Source organism: Mangifera indica, chromosome 9 (genome assembly GCF_011075055.1).
Source record: "Mangifera indica cultivar Alphonso chromosome 9, CATAS_Mindica_2.1, whole genome shotgun sequence".
NCBI classification, from domain to species: Eukaryota; Viridiplantae; Streptophyta; class Magnoliopsida; order Sapindales; family Anacardiaceae; genus Mangifera; species Mangifera indica.
Window position 1 is genome coordinate 10,798,702 of NC_058145.1, and position 14,500 is coordinate 10,813,201.

A 14,500-nucleotide genomic window follows, 5' to 3' on the forward strand; every position below is an offset into this window, starting at 1 on the left:
TCATATTTTAAACTGACCCTTTATTTAACTTGACTTAATTACCGTGATTAATAGACTCATTAAATTAATATAAATAACTCCTAATTTTAATGCCAACTGATTTGATAAGATATCTAACTAATTTTGTCTTATAAGGAAAAAAAGGAAAGGTATCAAATCCACCGACAATGGCACAGTCAAGGTGTCATGTCCAAATTAACAAAACGGCGGTAAAGTCAAATCTATAAATATTAAGGTGAAAATAGAAAAATTAACAAACAAATTAAGCATCACATAAATAAGATCTGAAGTTTCCACATTTAGTTTTAATTTCTTATAAACAAAATGGAAGGATTCATGACAATAATACCTTCATGTTAGAGATGGCAATTAGATCTGTGAAATTAGATTTTTGTTCGGTCTCTTTTTTGAATGAGAAAAGAATTTATTGATAAAGATGATGACAGAGACAGAGATAATTAAATTTCTCGAATGAAGAATAAAGTAGGAATATAGATAAATGTATTATGTACTCATCCCTTCCTATCATGTTTCGTTTTCTCTCTTACATATTCATTATACCTTTACATATTAGATAATCTTTAAATTTTTTAATTATTACAAATATTTTTTGACATGTAATATATACTTCATTATTTTTTCAGAGGGGATAAAAAGGAGAAATTGCGGAAACATTTTCCTTGAGAGGATGTGGAGGGGAAGAAGAGAGCAATTATTCCTACAAGGAGGGGACACAAATTTTTTGATATTCCCATATGAGGGCAAGGTGGAAAAGGGAAAAAAGATTTTCTCCAAGGGATGAGAATGGGCTTTTAACATATTTAACTCTTGTCCGTCTTATTACCATCTCTACCTAAAATCTAACTAAATAACAAAGCCTTGGAGATTTATGAAATAACACAAATTCCCCTATTATTAATTTTAATTGTAAAAATAAATAATAATATACAATTAGACACATATTTATTAATAGAGTAAGTTTTAACTATTTATCTATCCTTTATTAATGATAAAGAAATGTTTATAAATTTTTAAATATTAATACTATTTTTACTATTTATTGAAGAGTGACCTAACTTAAGTAAAATTGTAACAAGGGGTGCTGCTGTAAAATTGAGAAGTTAAATTATCGAGAAATCTTCAAGCGTTGGCAAATATCAGGTATTGGAAATTTGTTGTGGACCACATGAATTGCATTAAATTGAAAATTTGCCTTTCACGACATACCAATTGTAAATTATGAGAAAGTGGCTCCTGTCTTTAATTGTTTCCCTTGAGAGACTCACTCCCATCCTTAGCTGCAGGGTTATGGTCCTTTTTTATTATTTTATTTTTTAAATCTAACTATAAAAACATTCATTTAATACCCTCATCAAATTTAGGTGAGGGACTTGTTTGTAATTTAATTATTATTACATCATTTATCAAATTTAGGTGTTGGCTTGGTTAAGGACTTGACCTAGAATCAAACTCAATCAAATCGGTCAATCGAATTAATGATATCACACTGATATAGGGGTGGATATGGATTAGGCCGTGTTCGAACACTCTTCGACTCGAGTTTAGCTCGAATAGAAAATTATTCGGATCGAATTTATCGAGCCAAAATTAAGTCCAGTTAGAGTTTGATTTACATGAAAAATAGTTCAACTCAATTCGATTTGAGTATGACTCAATTTCGTAGTTTGAATAAATTGTTTGAATTCATAGCTTAATTCGGTTAGAATTAATGGTTCGAATGATGATTCAGATTTATAGCTCAAATTTATGGTTTATTGACAAAACAATGCAGTTATCTAAATAATATTTAAAATTTCTTATTCAAGCCATAAATTTGAACTATAAATTCGAACTGATTTGAGTCATAAATTATAATCAAATCCAACTGTGAATTTGAATTATTAATTCAAGCTAAGAATTTGAGTCAAACCAAGTTGAAAACCTTCTAGCTTGAGTTTGGTTTGATTTAAAAAATGAATCAAATTTTTCAGTTTGAGTTCGATTTGAATTTAAATCAAACAAATTTGAAATGAGCTAAATCAAACTGAACCGACTCAAAGCATAGGCAGGCCTAATGTCAATAATGTAATTAGAATTTAAAACAAGTATACTAAATGTATTTCTTAGATATTATCGAACAACAAATACTTTTAGCTTAGTGATACTTATGCCTCCTTACGCATAATGGTTTAATTATTCTCATAATTTTCTAATTTCAACTTATCACTTTCATCAAACAAAAAAAAAAAATTTAAATTTAAAATTCTAATGAATTTACAAAATAAATCGATCAATAACCAAATAACAATATTGCATAAACAAAATAAATCGTAAATCCACCTTCAAAGATCATGAATTAGTTTCCCCCTAATTTTCTAATTTCAACTTTTGTCTTCTTCAAATTTAAATTAAATTATAAATAAAATTACTAAGTGAGATTGATTAAAAACAATTACAATGGTAAAAAATAAAAAAAAATCGTGTAGATGAAATGATTTTAGAAATTCATAAATTCCATCACTGCAAGTTTTTTAATACACATTTCTTTCCCTATATATATTTTTTAAAGGGTGTTATTATAAATTTTAAATAATTTTAGACTTTTGAAATTAATATTTGAATTTAATAGATGGGTAAAAAAAATATTGACTTTCAAACTCAAAAAATAAGAAGTTATTGTTTTACCAAAATTCAGCTGGAAAACAGGCATTTGGCCATAAAAAATTTAATTTATGGATAGATTATCTCTATCCAACCACTAACAATGAATGATGTGGTCCATGTCATATGGAAGAGCTTATATAAATTGGATTATATTTATAATATTATTAGCAAAGTGTGATGTGATAACAAAAGGATAATAAGAACAATTTACAAGTATAATAATGTGTGTTAGAATATATCTCAAATATTATACTTTCTATGTTTGAATATATTCTAAACACATGATTATGAGGTTAACATATATATTTTCCTCTAATACATTATTATATATTAATTTGTGTTTCTTTATATAGTATTTATAATATGTATAAATTCATGTATTATTCAAACAGTTTAATGTATCATAACTATAATTTATTTATATTTTATCAATGTGGTTATTGACTAATTTAGTGTTTTTTTTTTTTTTTTTGGATTTTTACAAGAGATCTAAGAAGGAGAAAAACTTATGTGCATCTTATTGTAATTACAAAAAAGCAAAAAAAAAAAAAGAAAAAGAAAAGAATATTTCACTTTTGCTAATGTGACATAATCTTATTATAAGGTTCTAATAAGGAGTAAAGGCATGCATCTTTATTTATTTATTTATTTATTTTCAACTGAAAGATAGGCTAGTAAATGTTCAACTATTAAAACTTATGGAACTTGTATTTTAAAGAGGTTGTATCAAAATGGGGCTGAAAGCGCATAATAAATCTTTGTATTAAATGGTGTCCCATTCCTTGCACTTGCTCCCCTTCCTAAACCATCATCTTTCATTAATGCAATAGAAGAAAAATATTGGTAGGAGTTGGCAGAAGTTATTGTTTTAGAGTCCTCTCATGTAACTTTGAAAAATTTTTGCGATGGGTCGGCTATGAATTTAAATTAACCAGCTTAAATTTAATATATGATAGGGAGTCTAACAAATTTATGTGATAATATTATGATGAAAAGATGATACATGTGAAGATTTTTAATGTAATTTGAGAAAGCCAAAATTTGGAAATTCATTGATTCAATGATTAATCATGGTTTTAAAAACTGGATCAGATCGGTTGGTCAGATTAGTTAAACCGTTAAACGCTAACCAAACCAATTAAACTATGTTTAAAATCGAGTTTGACTCGATCAATATAAAAAATTAATTTTTTTCAGAAATTCATTATAAAAATTTTAACCAAGATTTGAATATATATATCATCAAGCTAATTTTTTTTAATATTTAAAAATTTAAATTATATATTTAATTATAAATTATACAAATTTTTTTAATATTATTTTTAAATAGTTAATCGATCTAACCATTGATCAACCAATCCGACCACTAATTGAATCAAATCACCACCTCCAATAAATTGATATCCGATCCTGTTTTAAAAATATTATGATTAATATAAAGAATTCAGGTTACCACATTCACCACAATTTAATGAAGACCTATATTGACACCCTCAAGTAGTTTAAACACAATTGCAAAAATTAATGAAAAGGGTCATTTAAACATAATTGATTATTTTTGCACCTCACTTAAGATAGGTGACTTTTTATTTAGAATAAATTGAAGAGTATTGGTATTAAAGGAATTGTTTAAACATTCATGTGTAACATTTTAAATATTGAAATACCCTCACCCTTTTTTATATGAATCCCAATGTTTTGCACAAACTAAGATCACAACCAAATTCTACAGAAATTCAAAATTCTCGTTTTCACACCCTTTTTCAAATTCTAACATTGTGACTTTGAATTTTCAAATATTAATACATGATTGGTTAATAATCTTTTTTCATAAGGTTGACCGGTTCACTTTAATCTAATTATAATCTCTCTCCTTCTTTTACTGCACGAATCTTATCTGATCGCCAACCTTATTTATTAGCCTCATCCGACCTATCAAAACTTTTATAAATATTTTACAGCAATGCAAAAAGTTCCAACACTAATTCCTCTTACCTTCCAAACCTCTTGCTTAATCTTCAAACATCTTCTTTCCATGATTTCTACAAGCATTCAACAAAGCCCCCCACATGAATGCCTCATCACCATCCTCTAGATCTCCCTCCACACACATCTCTCTAATGAAAGCCTCAGCCTCCTCTACAAGCCCTGCACTCCCATACATGTCAACCATGCATACACAATACTCCATTTTTGCACATCACCCCTCGAGCCACGAGTCCTCCATGCATGGCTACATGCAGATAAATTCCAATGAAAGTCACAACATCAAGAGGGATTCCACTGACATGCATTAAGGAGAAAAGTTGCAAAGCTTGTTGCCCAGACCATTCGAGGCCAACCCATTAATAATAGTGCTCCATGAAATGGCATCTCTGTACATTAGGGCCTCAATTGCTATTCCAATTTCTCCACATTTGACATGTGTATTGGAAATTCAATTCATTACATCATTGCTCATCAAAAGGTCAACTCTAGTTTTGATGTAACCATGCACAAAGTGGCCCAAACTCAAAGAACCAATCAAAGAAAATGATGATAATGCATTCACAATTGAGGCCTAATTAGGCTCAGCTTCTTTAGTTTTCACCGTTTCTTTGAAAACCCTTATTGGCTTCTTCACAAAACCCTCTTTGAGCATACTCACCAATCAAATTACTCCAAGCAACATATCTGCCAAGCATATTCAAAAACAGATATTCTGCAGCCAAATTTGACCCACCACATTTTCACATATAAATCTAATATTGCATTCCCTAAAAGAATGCTAAATTCATCCACATTTCTCAAGCTATATCCATGAACAACTTTGCCCAATTGCAAAGACCTCAAACCATAACATGCGGACATGACATTAACAAGTGTAACACAATTAGGCCTAACACTCATATTAACAAACAAATCAATAGCTTTTTTTGAAAAAAAAAAACGACTCTTTGAAAACCCAGAAATCAAACGACTCGAAGAAACAAAGTCTGCGTAATCTGTAGATTCAAAAACTTTTTGGGCTGAGAAAACATCATGTTGAGTTACATAAACGTGTAGCAATGCATTTTTTATAAAAGCATGATGCAAATGCCCATGTTTGATGACATGGGCATGGATTTCAAGGCCTTTTTTGGGGGAATTGTGGGCCAAGGAGGATGGATTTAGAGAATGAATGAAAGTGTAGTGGTTATAGGACGAAGGGCAGTGGAGCATTTGAGTGTAGAGGGGAAAGACATTTTGTGGAATGGATTAATTTGCTAAGTAATTTAGGACGAGAAAATTACTCCCACTCAAGGTTTGGCTCAAAAACACTCTTTTAACGCTTTGATGGTATGATTAATATTTTTTCCAACCACAATTAAACTTCGTTAATGACAAAGAATCTTAAAATAGTTTCAAAAAATTAAATTACCATTTTACCTATAATGATTTCATTTATCAAAATTATCATATAATCTCAAATTAACAATATTTTTAAATAGCTCTTTTAATATCAAATTTACATTACAACTTTCTTTTTCTCTTTTACTTTCACTTTCACCCTCTTCTTCTTTGGAGCCAACCAAACCCTAGTCATCATTGTCACTTCCAACAACTCATCTTTGATAGTGAATCGACTTTCAAACCCACTCCTGACATCAACGTGTCCCATTTTGATCTATTTTTGTAGTGATATTATCATTTCTAACTCATTTTGGACGAAAAAACTTCATTTACTTACACTTAAAAACTAACGATATCATCTCTTAATCTTCCACAATGACTTGACTCAATCTTTCTCTAGTCTCTGTCACATGACTTTGTTTTCTTGGTAACCTTCACACTAGGGCTCAATTAATGACAACAGTGATGGTGAGATTTAATGGTAGTTAGGGTTCTAGAAACTTAAATACAAGTTTTTAAACTTGTTAAAACGTTAAACGTCAAAATTATATTAGCAAAAATGTTACTTTTTTTAAATTTTATAGATGATAAAATGACTCTTTATCTTTTCATTGTTATTTTTATGATGGAGTTTGATTTTGGATGAAAAAAAGTTATTTATATTATCAATGGAAGAAAAAGTGTTTTGGATGGTGGAAAAAAATTCTACGTCCCAACTTTCACCAACCTCTAAGACTCAACTGCGAATCCTTCATTTTTCATCCCCATCAAAACCGCTTCTTGTTTGAAACACCCCACTTCACATTCAACTTCAAGAATTGTTTCTAGCATTAGACATACTCTGAGGCACTCTATAGAAAACTGTCACATGGACAAGCCCTTGGTTTTAAAATCTGAAAGAGTTTCTTAAAGTTTTGCCGCATGGGTACTCAAGGTTTGTGTTGCTTGGAGCTGTCTCAGTAGGCTTTGCGTTTTTGTATGTGGGGTTAGATGACCAAAAGGACTTGGCTTTGGGGCCTGAAGGGCCATTAGTAGAGGAGTTTTGGGAAAATGTTAGGAGATGCGCACTTTATGCTCTTACAGTCAGTACTGATCATATTTGAGTTGCTAAAGAATCCTATCTCTGCAATTCTCCTTTTGATGTTGCTGGGTGGCAGCATCTTCGTTATTTCTCAAGTACTTTCAGCCATGGTCGGTGTCACTGAATTTAATTATGATTATAGCTATTACAGTGAGAGTATAGTTTTGGTTTTCTATGCAGATTTATTTCAGTACTTAATTTTGCATCTTTTAGCTTATCTATACTCTTCAAAAACAAGCAAGTAATATTTGCAAGTTTTTTTTTTTTTAAATTTTCTTAATGGTATTTATGGTAAATCTATAGAGATATCTATCATTTAATAGCTTTTGAAAATTCTTAAATGATAGGGACTTGTTGATCTCTCTCTAAATTTAACCTTTTATAATTAACGACATCAAGAATGATCTTTTTTTTTTTCAGAAGATCACAGCACTTTTACTTTTAGTACCTGATGTGCAAGAATTAAAATTTGAAGAAAAATGCTTTGCGGCCAAATTTTTTTATGGAAAAGGGAGAAAATTAAGGTTTTTTAAGACTAAATCACTTCTACCATTTCACATGTAAGTAGTGAGTTTGTATTAAATATGTATTCTTTTAATAATATATTTTTTAAAACTGAAATTTTACATAGAGAACCCATAAATATTATCTATTAAAAAAGTATATAATTTAATATTCTTTTTATAAAATAAATAAAAACAATAATATTTGTAGTTATTATAAATTTAAATATTAATAGTGTTATATTATTCTTAATTAAAAATTATTTGATCACATAATAATATTTAGTGTTCAAATTGATATTTATTATAAGTGTAAACAATTTTTTTTAATAAACAAACTTCTCACCAATAAAATACTTATACTTAGAGAATTAAATTCAAAAGCCATATGAAAAACATGTTTACAATTTCTTTTTTCAAATATTGCATCAGATTTTAAGCCATGCATGAATGAACAACTAAATTTCAAGTCTAGAGATATAGGCTAGACTCTAGTGCTTGATACGGACAGCTAAAGCATATCTTTGACCATATATTTTTTTTTTTTTGTATCATATCTAGCTATATAGTATATCTTTGATCATATATTTCGTTATATCATATCCGGTTATATACATATCTAATTTTACCTTTATTTGTTAAGTTTGTATCTAACCTATTTCCCACAAGTGTACTATATATACTCACGTTGATATAAATAATGATTTACCTTTGGAGCGCGAATATTGTTTAGATGGTATCGAAGCTTTTTTAAAGCCTAACAACCTTTTTTCTTGTGGGTGACAGTAAAACAATTATTAACACATCAAACTCGTCCACATCATAACATCCTCCTTTTCCAATTATACCTCACATTTTACCTCTGAAGTTAACTTTCTCTAATTACTTGTTATGACAAACTCAAATTTTATCTTTGTTATATAGATATCGACTGACTCATATGACAATAAATTAACACCACTAAAATTAATTGACGGGACAAAAGTTAATCCCGCCTATACATCAAGGTTCAAATAAGAACAACTCGTATTGAGTTGGATGATAAGTTTTCTCTCTAGAACAATTTCGCCTCAGGTTGTTGGCACCTCCACCGCAAGGGAGGCTTACTCTCTTTAATGTCTCAACTTATATATCACTATAAATACTAATTCTTGAAGGTGAAGTAAACTTCATAACCTACCAACCCCTAACTAAATATCATCTAAAAAGTAAGTGTTATAAAATGAAAAATCAAAAGTCAAGCTTCTATATTGGATTTTCTAATCTTCCATTTCTTTCTTAGCTGATCTTTTTAAAATCCAAGCATCCATTTTTGACATAAGAAAAACACACACACACACACACACACTAAAATTTTGATCAATTATCTTCTGTTAGGAATTAAAATAAGTATTTTAACGTATTTATTGTAAATAATGACATTTAGATTATAAAAAATAATAATAATAAAGAGAATTATTGTCTCCTAATATTGTCACTAACTTGTGTGATACACAATATAATTATACATATGACCATAGATATAACCTTGGGATCTGGAAGGAAATGATTTATAATGGCATAATGCAGCAGATACTAATTTCTTCTTATATTGTCCTTTTATGGTCATGATAAACTATTAATAAAGTTAATTAGGGATTTCAATTCTAATAAGCTTACTTTTTTAATTATTCACTCCTTGCACAAGTTAATAACTTGGTAGTGCAAGTGTTATACCAGTAAACATGGTTTTAATTTAGAAGTCTTGAAGATTTGCTAGTAAAATTAGAGGTGAATTAGGAATCATAATTAATCTTACAAATTCAACCATTAAGCCATATAACTAATAATTAAATGACATATCCAATACAATCAAAACCCAATTTGACAAATTGCTCATCAAACCGCAATTGATTCTGTTTTTGAAATGGACATCTTAACTAACTTTATGAGTTATATATATCAAACCTTATTTGAAGAAACAATGATTTTTTTTAAGGCCAAAAGACTTGTTCCACCTAAGGCATAGTAAGATTCCAAAGTCCCACTATCTAACTTTCAAAAACTCAAACACCCACTCAAGAACAAATTTATACTAAAAATCTTAGTTATGATTAAGAGTAAAGCCGTCAGACAAAGACCGTTCGTCTTCAATGAAGACAATTTTATTTTCGGCTCCACTAAAGATGGTTGAAGAGGGAAAGGAGAGAGGTTGAGAGAGAGGACGACCAATGGTCGAAGATGGCAAATCATCACTGGAGAGAAAAGGAAAAAACCTTAAAGGAAAATTGTCACTTTTCAAACTTTGGATTGGGAGGGGGGGGGGGGGGGGGGGATTGTGAGTTTTTAAACTTGAGGAGGAAAATGTGATAAAACTTTATCCCTAATCTTAACTGAGATTTTTAACAGAAATTTGCTTATTGGTAGTTTTTTAGGTTTTTGAAAGTTGGAATGTGAGACTTTGGAATTTCATTATACCTTGAGTGGGAACAAGTCTTTTGGCTTTTTTTTTTTTTTTAATACAATTAGGGTTAAATAATAAAAAATTGTGCATGCTTAACTCAAATGCATGGATCAATAATCTCTACTTAATAATACACTATCAATGAATGTAGATTAAACTACCAATTCAAATAGAAATTGATTTATAAACATTAAAAAAAGGGATTGATTGGTGTAGTGATTTTAGGTCTAATCACTATACTTTGAGTTTATCTATTTAATTAATATGGATTGTGAGTTTTTAAACTTGAGGAGGAAAATGTGATATAACTTTGTCCTTAATCTTAACTGAGATTTTTAACAGAAATTTGCTTATGGGTAGTTTTTTAGGTTTTTGAAAGTTGGAATGTAAGACTTTGGAATTTCATTATACCTTGAGTGGGAACAAGTCTTTTGGCTTTTTTTTTTTTTAAATACAATTAGGGTTAAATAATAAAAAATTGTGCATGCTTAACTTAAATGCATGGATCAATAATCTCTACTTAATAATACACTATCAATGAATGTAGATTAAACTACCAATTCAAATAGAAATTGATTTATAAACATTAAAAAAAGGGATTGATTGGTACAGTGATTTTAGGTCTAATCACTATACTTTGAGTTTATCTGTTTAATTAATATGGATAGAGTCTGTTGGTTAAATTAAATTAAAAGGAAAAAAAAAACATGGTTGTCATAAAGGGAATGAGTGAGAAAGAGAATTCTATGTTTTCATCATGTGTGGAATACAACCTAGTTATCTCCATTAATGACAACTTTGAACCCCCAAATATAAATTCCTTAATTTGTACATCTCATCATGTATATTTACTACAATAATTTTGATACATAACAATGCAACCTAATTATCTTCAATAATGACAACTTTCAATCCCCAAGTATAAGTTTCTTAATTTATACATCTCATAATGTGTATTTACTACAATAATTTTGTGTAAATAAAAATTAACTTACAACTATTCACATATCTCTCCACAAAGTGTATAAATGCTCAATCATGATATCTACTTAATTACATTATAAAAATACATTACATAAATTTCATAATGGTCAATAATCCACTATACTTCAACCTTATTCCATGCATGACTCTTAATTTCCACTTCTAATCTATTAACAAAGGGGTAATTTGAAGGGTATAAGTATGAAGGGTATTTTTTATTTTAGGAAAAGAAGAAGAAGAAGAAAAGGGGAAAGATCAAATTTATAAAAAGGATTTAAAATAAAATAGAAATTTGAGGGAATGAAAATAATGACTTACTATATTGATATATCAACGAGAATATATATCCATGAAATTATTAGGAAAAGATGAAACATCTTTCATCAACTCCTCCAAATCCCATTCTCCAAATTTCATCTCTTCTGATCCTTGCCAAAAGCTTCCAATCCCACCTAAAATTTCTTCTTCGCTATTATTATTATTATTATTATTATTCATGTTCATAATTAAACCATTATTATCATCATGTAAATTGTTATGATTATTCTCAATCTTCGCATTAACATTTCCCTCCATGCTGCTTATACCCTCCATCGACTGAGGCACATAAATCTCCTGCTGACGATTACTCCAATTCCCACTTGAATAATTACCAAACATGTTGGGCACCCCTTGATTATTATGAGGCAATGCATCTATCATGTATGACAATGTCGATGATGATGATGATGCATCCATCATGTACATATCCTTGTTCATGCCTTGTTGATGTTGATGTTCATGTATGGACATGAAGCAATTAGCCATATTTGGCGAAGCATTATCACCAGCACTATTTGGAGAGAGCATTGTTGTTGAAGATGAAGATAAACTCTTAAGCCTTTTCTTGATTGTTGAATTCCAAAAATTCTTTATTTCATTGTCCGTACGGCCAGGCAATCTTGCCGCAATTTGAGACCACCTTAATTGATTTTTAATTTCAAGAAAACCAACAATGTTAAGAAGATCAGTCGCCCCTTCAAATCAATCAATTAATTATGCACTTAAATTAATTGACTTGTTTGTGTGTTTTTCATTTATATACAAAAATCAACTGTAGTGTCTTCAAGCCCAAGGGAAGACCAGGAGCAAAAATTACTATATATTCTAATACAACCTGTATGTTTTTGAAGTACCTTATCATTTATTTGTTTATTCACAAAAAGAAATATATTATGTTTTAAATGGTGTAAACTAAACGTAAAAAATTCACAAAAATATTATTGCAATATATTTCATACTATATGAAGATAGTATTTCTCTTAATTAGTTAACGTATTATTATTATTTGTTTGAAATAAGAATAATATTATGTATATATAATTTTAAGTATATAGATGAATACATATATGATATATCATCATGTGATTTAATATTATTTTATTATTAATTCAAAATCATCCAATAATATTTTGAATTATTTTATTATTAATTCAAAATTACCCAATAATATCTATATAGTGATGACACATCAACTATATAGATATTTATGCATTCAATGTGTACGCATAATTTTATTTTTATATTAAACAAAACTTCATGCAAAGAAATCGTTGATAAAGGCAAAAACTACAAAATTATAATGTAGTATTACTTTTCATCCTTTAGTTCTCCAATTTCTTACTCAACATCAAAAGCCTTAGAGACACTTTGTGAAAAGGGTTAGGGACAAAAAAGTGTCCATCTCATTGAGTAAAAATTAGATAATTTCTCCACTAGATAGGCATGCATTGCCCTTAATATCTACCATTATTGGCCAGCCAAATTATATTATCTTCAATAGTCTTATTTAACATCAATAAGACTCCACTTTTAGGGTTAAGACAAACAAGTAGATTAACTAAATTTTTTTGGACCCAGACAACTTTATTTTATTTTATTTTTTGCTAACTTCAATTAATATCTAAACATATGTTCGATACCATCAATAAGAGATGGGCTATTATCATAAATGATGATGATGAAAGAAAGGGATAGATCTTTTCTAAATTGTAGACTTTTGTTTATTAAAACCAAACAAATACTGAAAGAGAATATATTATCATTTTTTAATACGACATAAACCGATGTCGTTTTTGTTTATTAAAACCAAAAACACTAGAAGACAGAAGACGATGAAGAAAGAAGGAAGAAGAAAGAATACCTGTTGCCAAGAAGAGAATGCAGATGAATAATGAGCTCTTCTTCTTGAGGAGAAAACGCACCTCGTTTGAGGTCAGGTCTCAAGTAATTGATCCAACGAAGCCTGCAACTTTTTCCACACCTCTGCAAGCCAGAATTTCTAGCAACATCACTCCAACAACCCTGGCCATTGTTGAGCATGTAGCTCATCAGCTTGTCGTCTTCCTCGGGAGACCACAAGCCCTTCCTCAGCTTATTGCCACCAGCTGAGGCACCACCACCACTTCCATTAACAACATTGTTGGAAGTAGTCTTCATAGGTGAAGGGTCTGAATGCTTCCTCATTTTGGTGATTGAATAGATGAACAAGTTTATTTTTTAATGTTTTCCCAATTAACTGGTGTGATGTGGATGAGTGAAAGTGTATATAACAGAAGAGAAAGAGAGAAAGCGAGGAGGCTTCATGAAGTGGAAATGAGATCATGATGATGGTGATGGTTGTAGGGTTTGCTTAGAATATAGGAAATAGAAAGAGAGAGAGAGAGAAAAGGTGGTTGATGAGTCTGAGTAGACAACGGTTTGGAGTGGGACATTTGAGAGAGAGAGAAAAGGAAAGAGAGAGTCTTTAATTCTTGTCTTTGACTCCATGATAAATATGTCTTTTTGCCATGAAATCTGTCTTCACCCCCAAGGTAATCTTTTCATCTTAAAATATACATGTATGAATCATACATATACAAATATATTGCTGTGTATTTTTTTGTAATGTATACATTTGTTATAAAATTTTGTATTAAGATGTAAGTAACCCAATCAAACAAGAAAAAATTAATATGCTTAATTGACGCTAACATAAAATACACTTACAACCAACTAAAGTGCAATGAGATATATAGAGACTTCTTTATAACAAGATCAATCAATAAAGAATAATAACTTCTATTTGCAATAGCAAAAAATATTCTTTGTATACACTATTGACATTAGCCAGAGGAAAATAAAAAGCGAATAAATATACAGTCGTTATAAGTGTTATTTTTATGATTTTAGTGACAATTATTTATACACTTGTTAAAAAATAAATAAATATATGATTTTAACAAGAGAGAAATGTTTGTTAAAAATTTATTTTTTATCGTTGAAAGCTTTTAACAACGAAAAAAAATCTCGTTATTACTTGTCATTATAGTTTCTCCCATCAAAAGTATTCTCATCATTAATGTTTTTAAAGAGAGAAGTTATAATGATAGGTGAGAACAAGATTTATCCTATCATTAAAATTTTTTAATGACA

At 29.4% G+C, this 14,500-nt stretch overlaps 1 protein-coding gene across 1 annotated transcript; it reads right to left on the bottom strand.

The window, feature by feature from the left end:
• Window positions 1-11,102: 11,102 nt before the first annotated feature.
• Window positions 11,103-13,587, bottom strand: LOC123226427 (transcription factor MYB46-like). The gene is made up of 2 exons (XM_044650945.1): window positions 13,230-13,587; window positions 11,103-12,008 (listed from the first exon to the last, which is right to left on the bottom strand). The coding sequence occupies exons 1-2, from the start codon at window positions 13,550-13,552 to the stop codon at window positions 11,378-11,380; spliced, it is 954 nt and encodes a 317-aa protein (XP_044506880.1). The 5' UTR covers window positions 13,553-13,587; the 3' UTR covers window positions 11,103-11,377.
• Between the last annotated feature and the right edge of the window lie 913 nt (window positions 13,588-14,500).

Bases quoted from the DNA above. Each gene is read 5' to 3' on its own strand.
- LOC123226427 (XM_044650945.1), bottom strand. From the start codon at position 13,552: ATGAGGAAGCATTCAGACCCTTCACCTATGAAGACTACTTCCAACAAT. The intron at 12,009-13,229 runs GTATTCTTTCTT...AAATCAATTAAG, and splicing joins CATTCTCTTCTTGGCAACAG to GTGGTCTCAAATTGCGGCAA.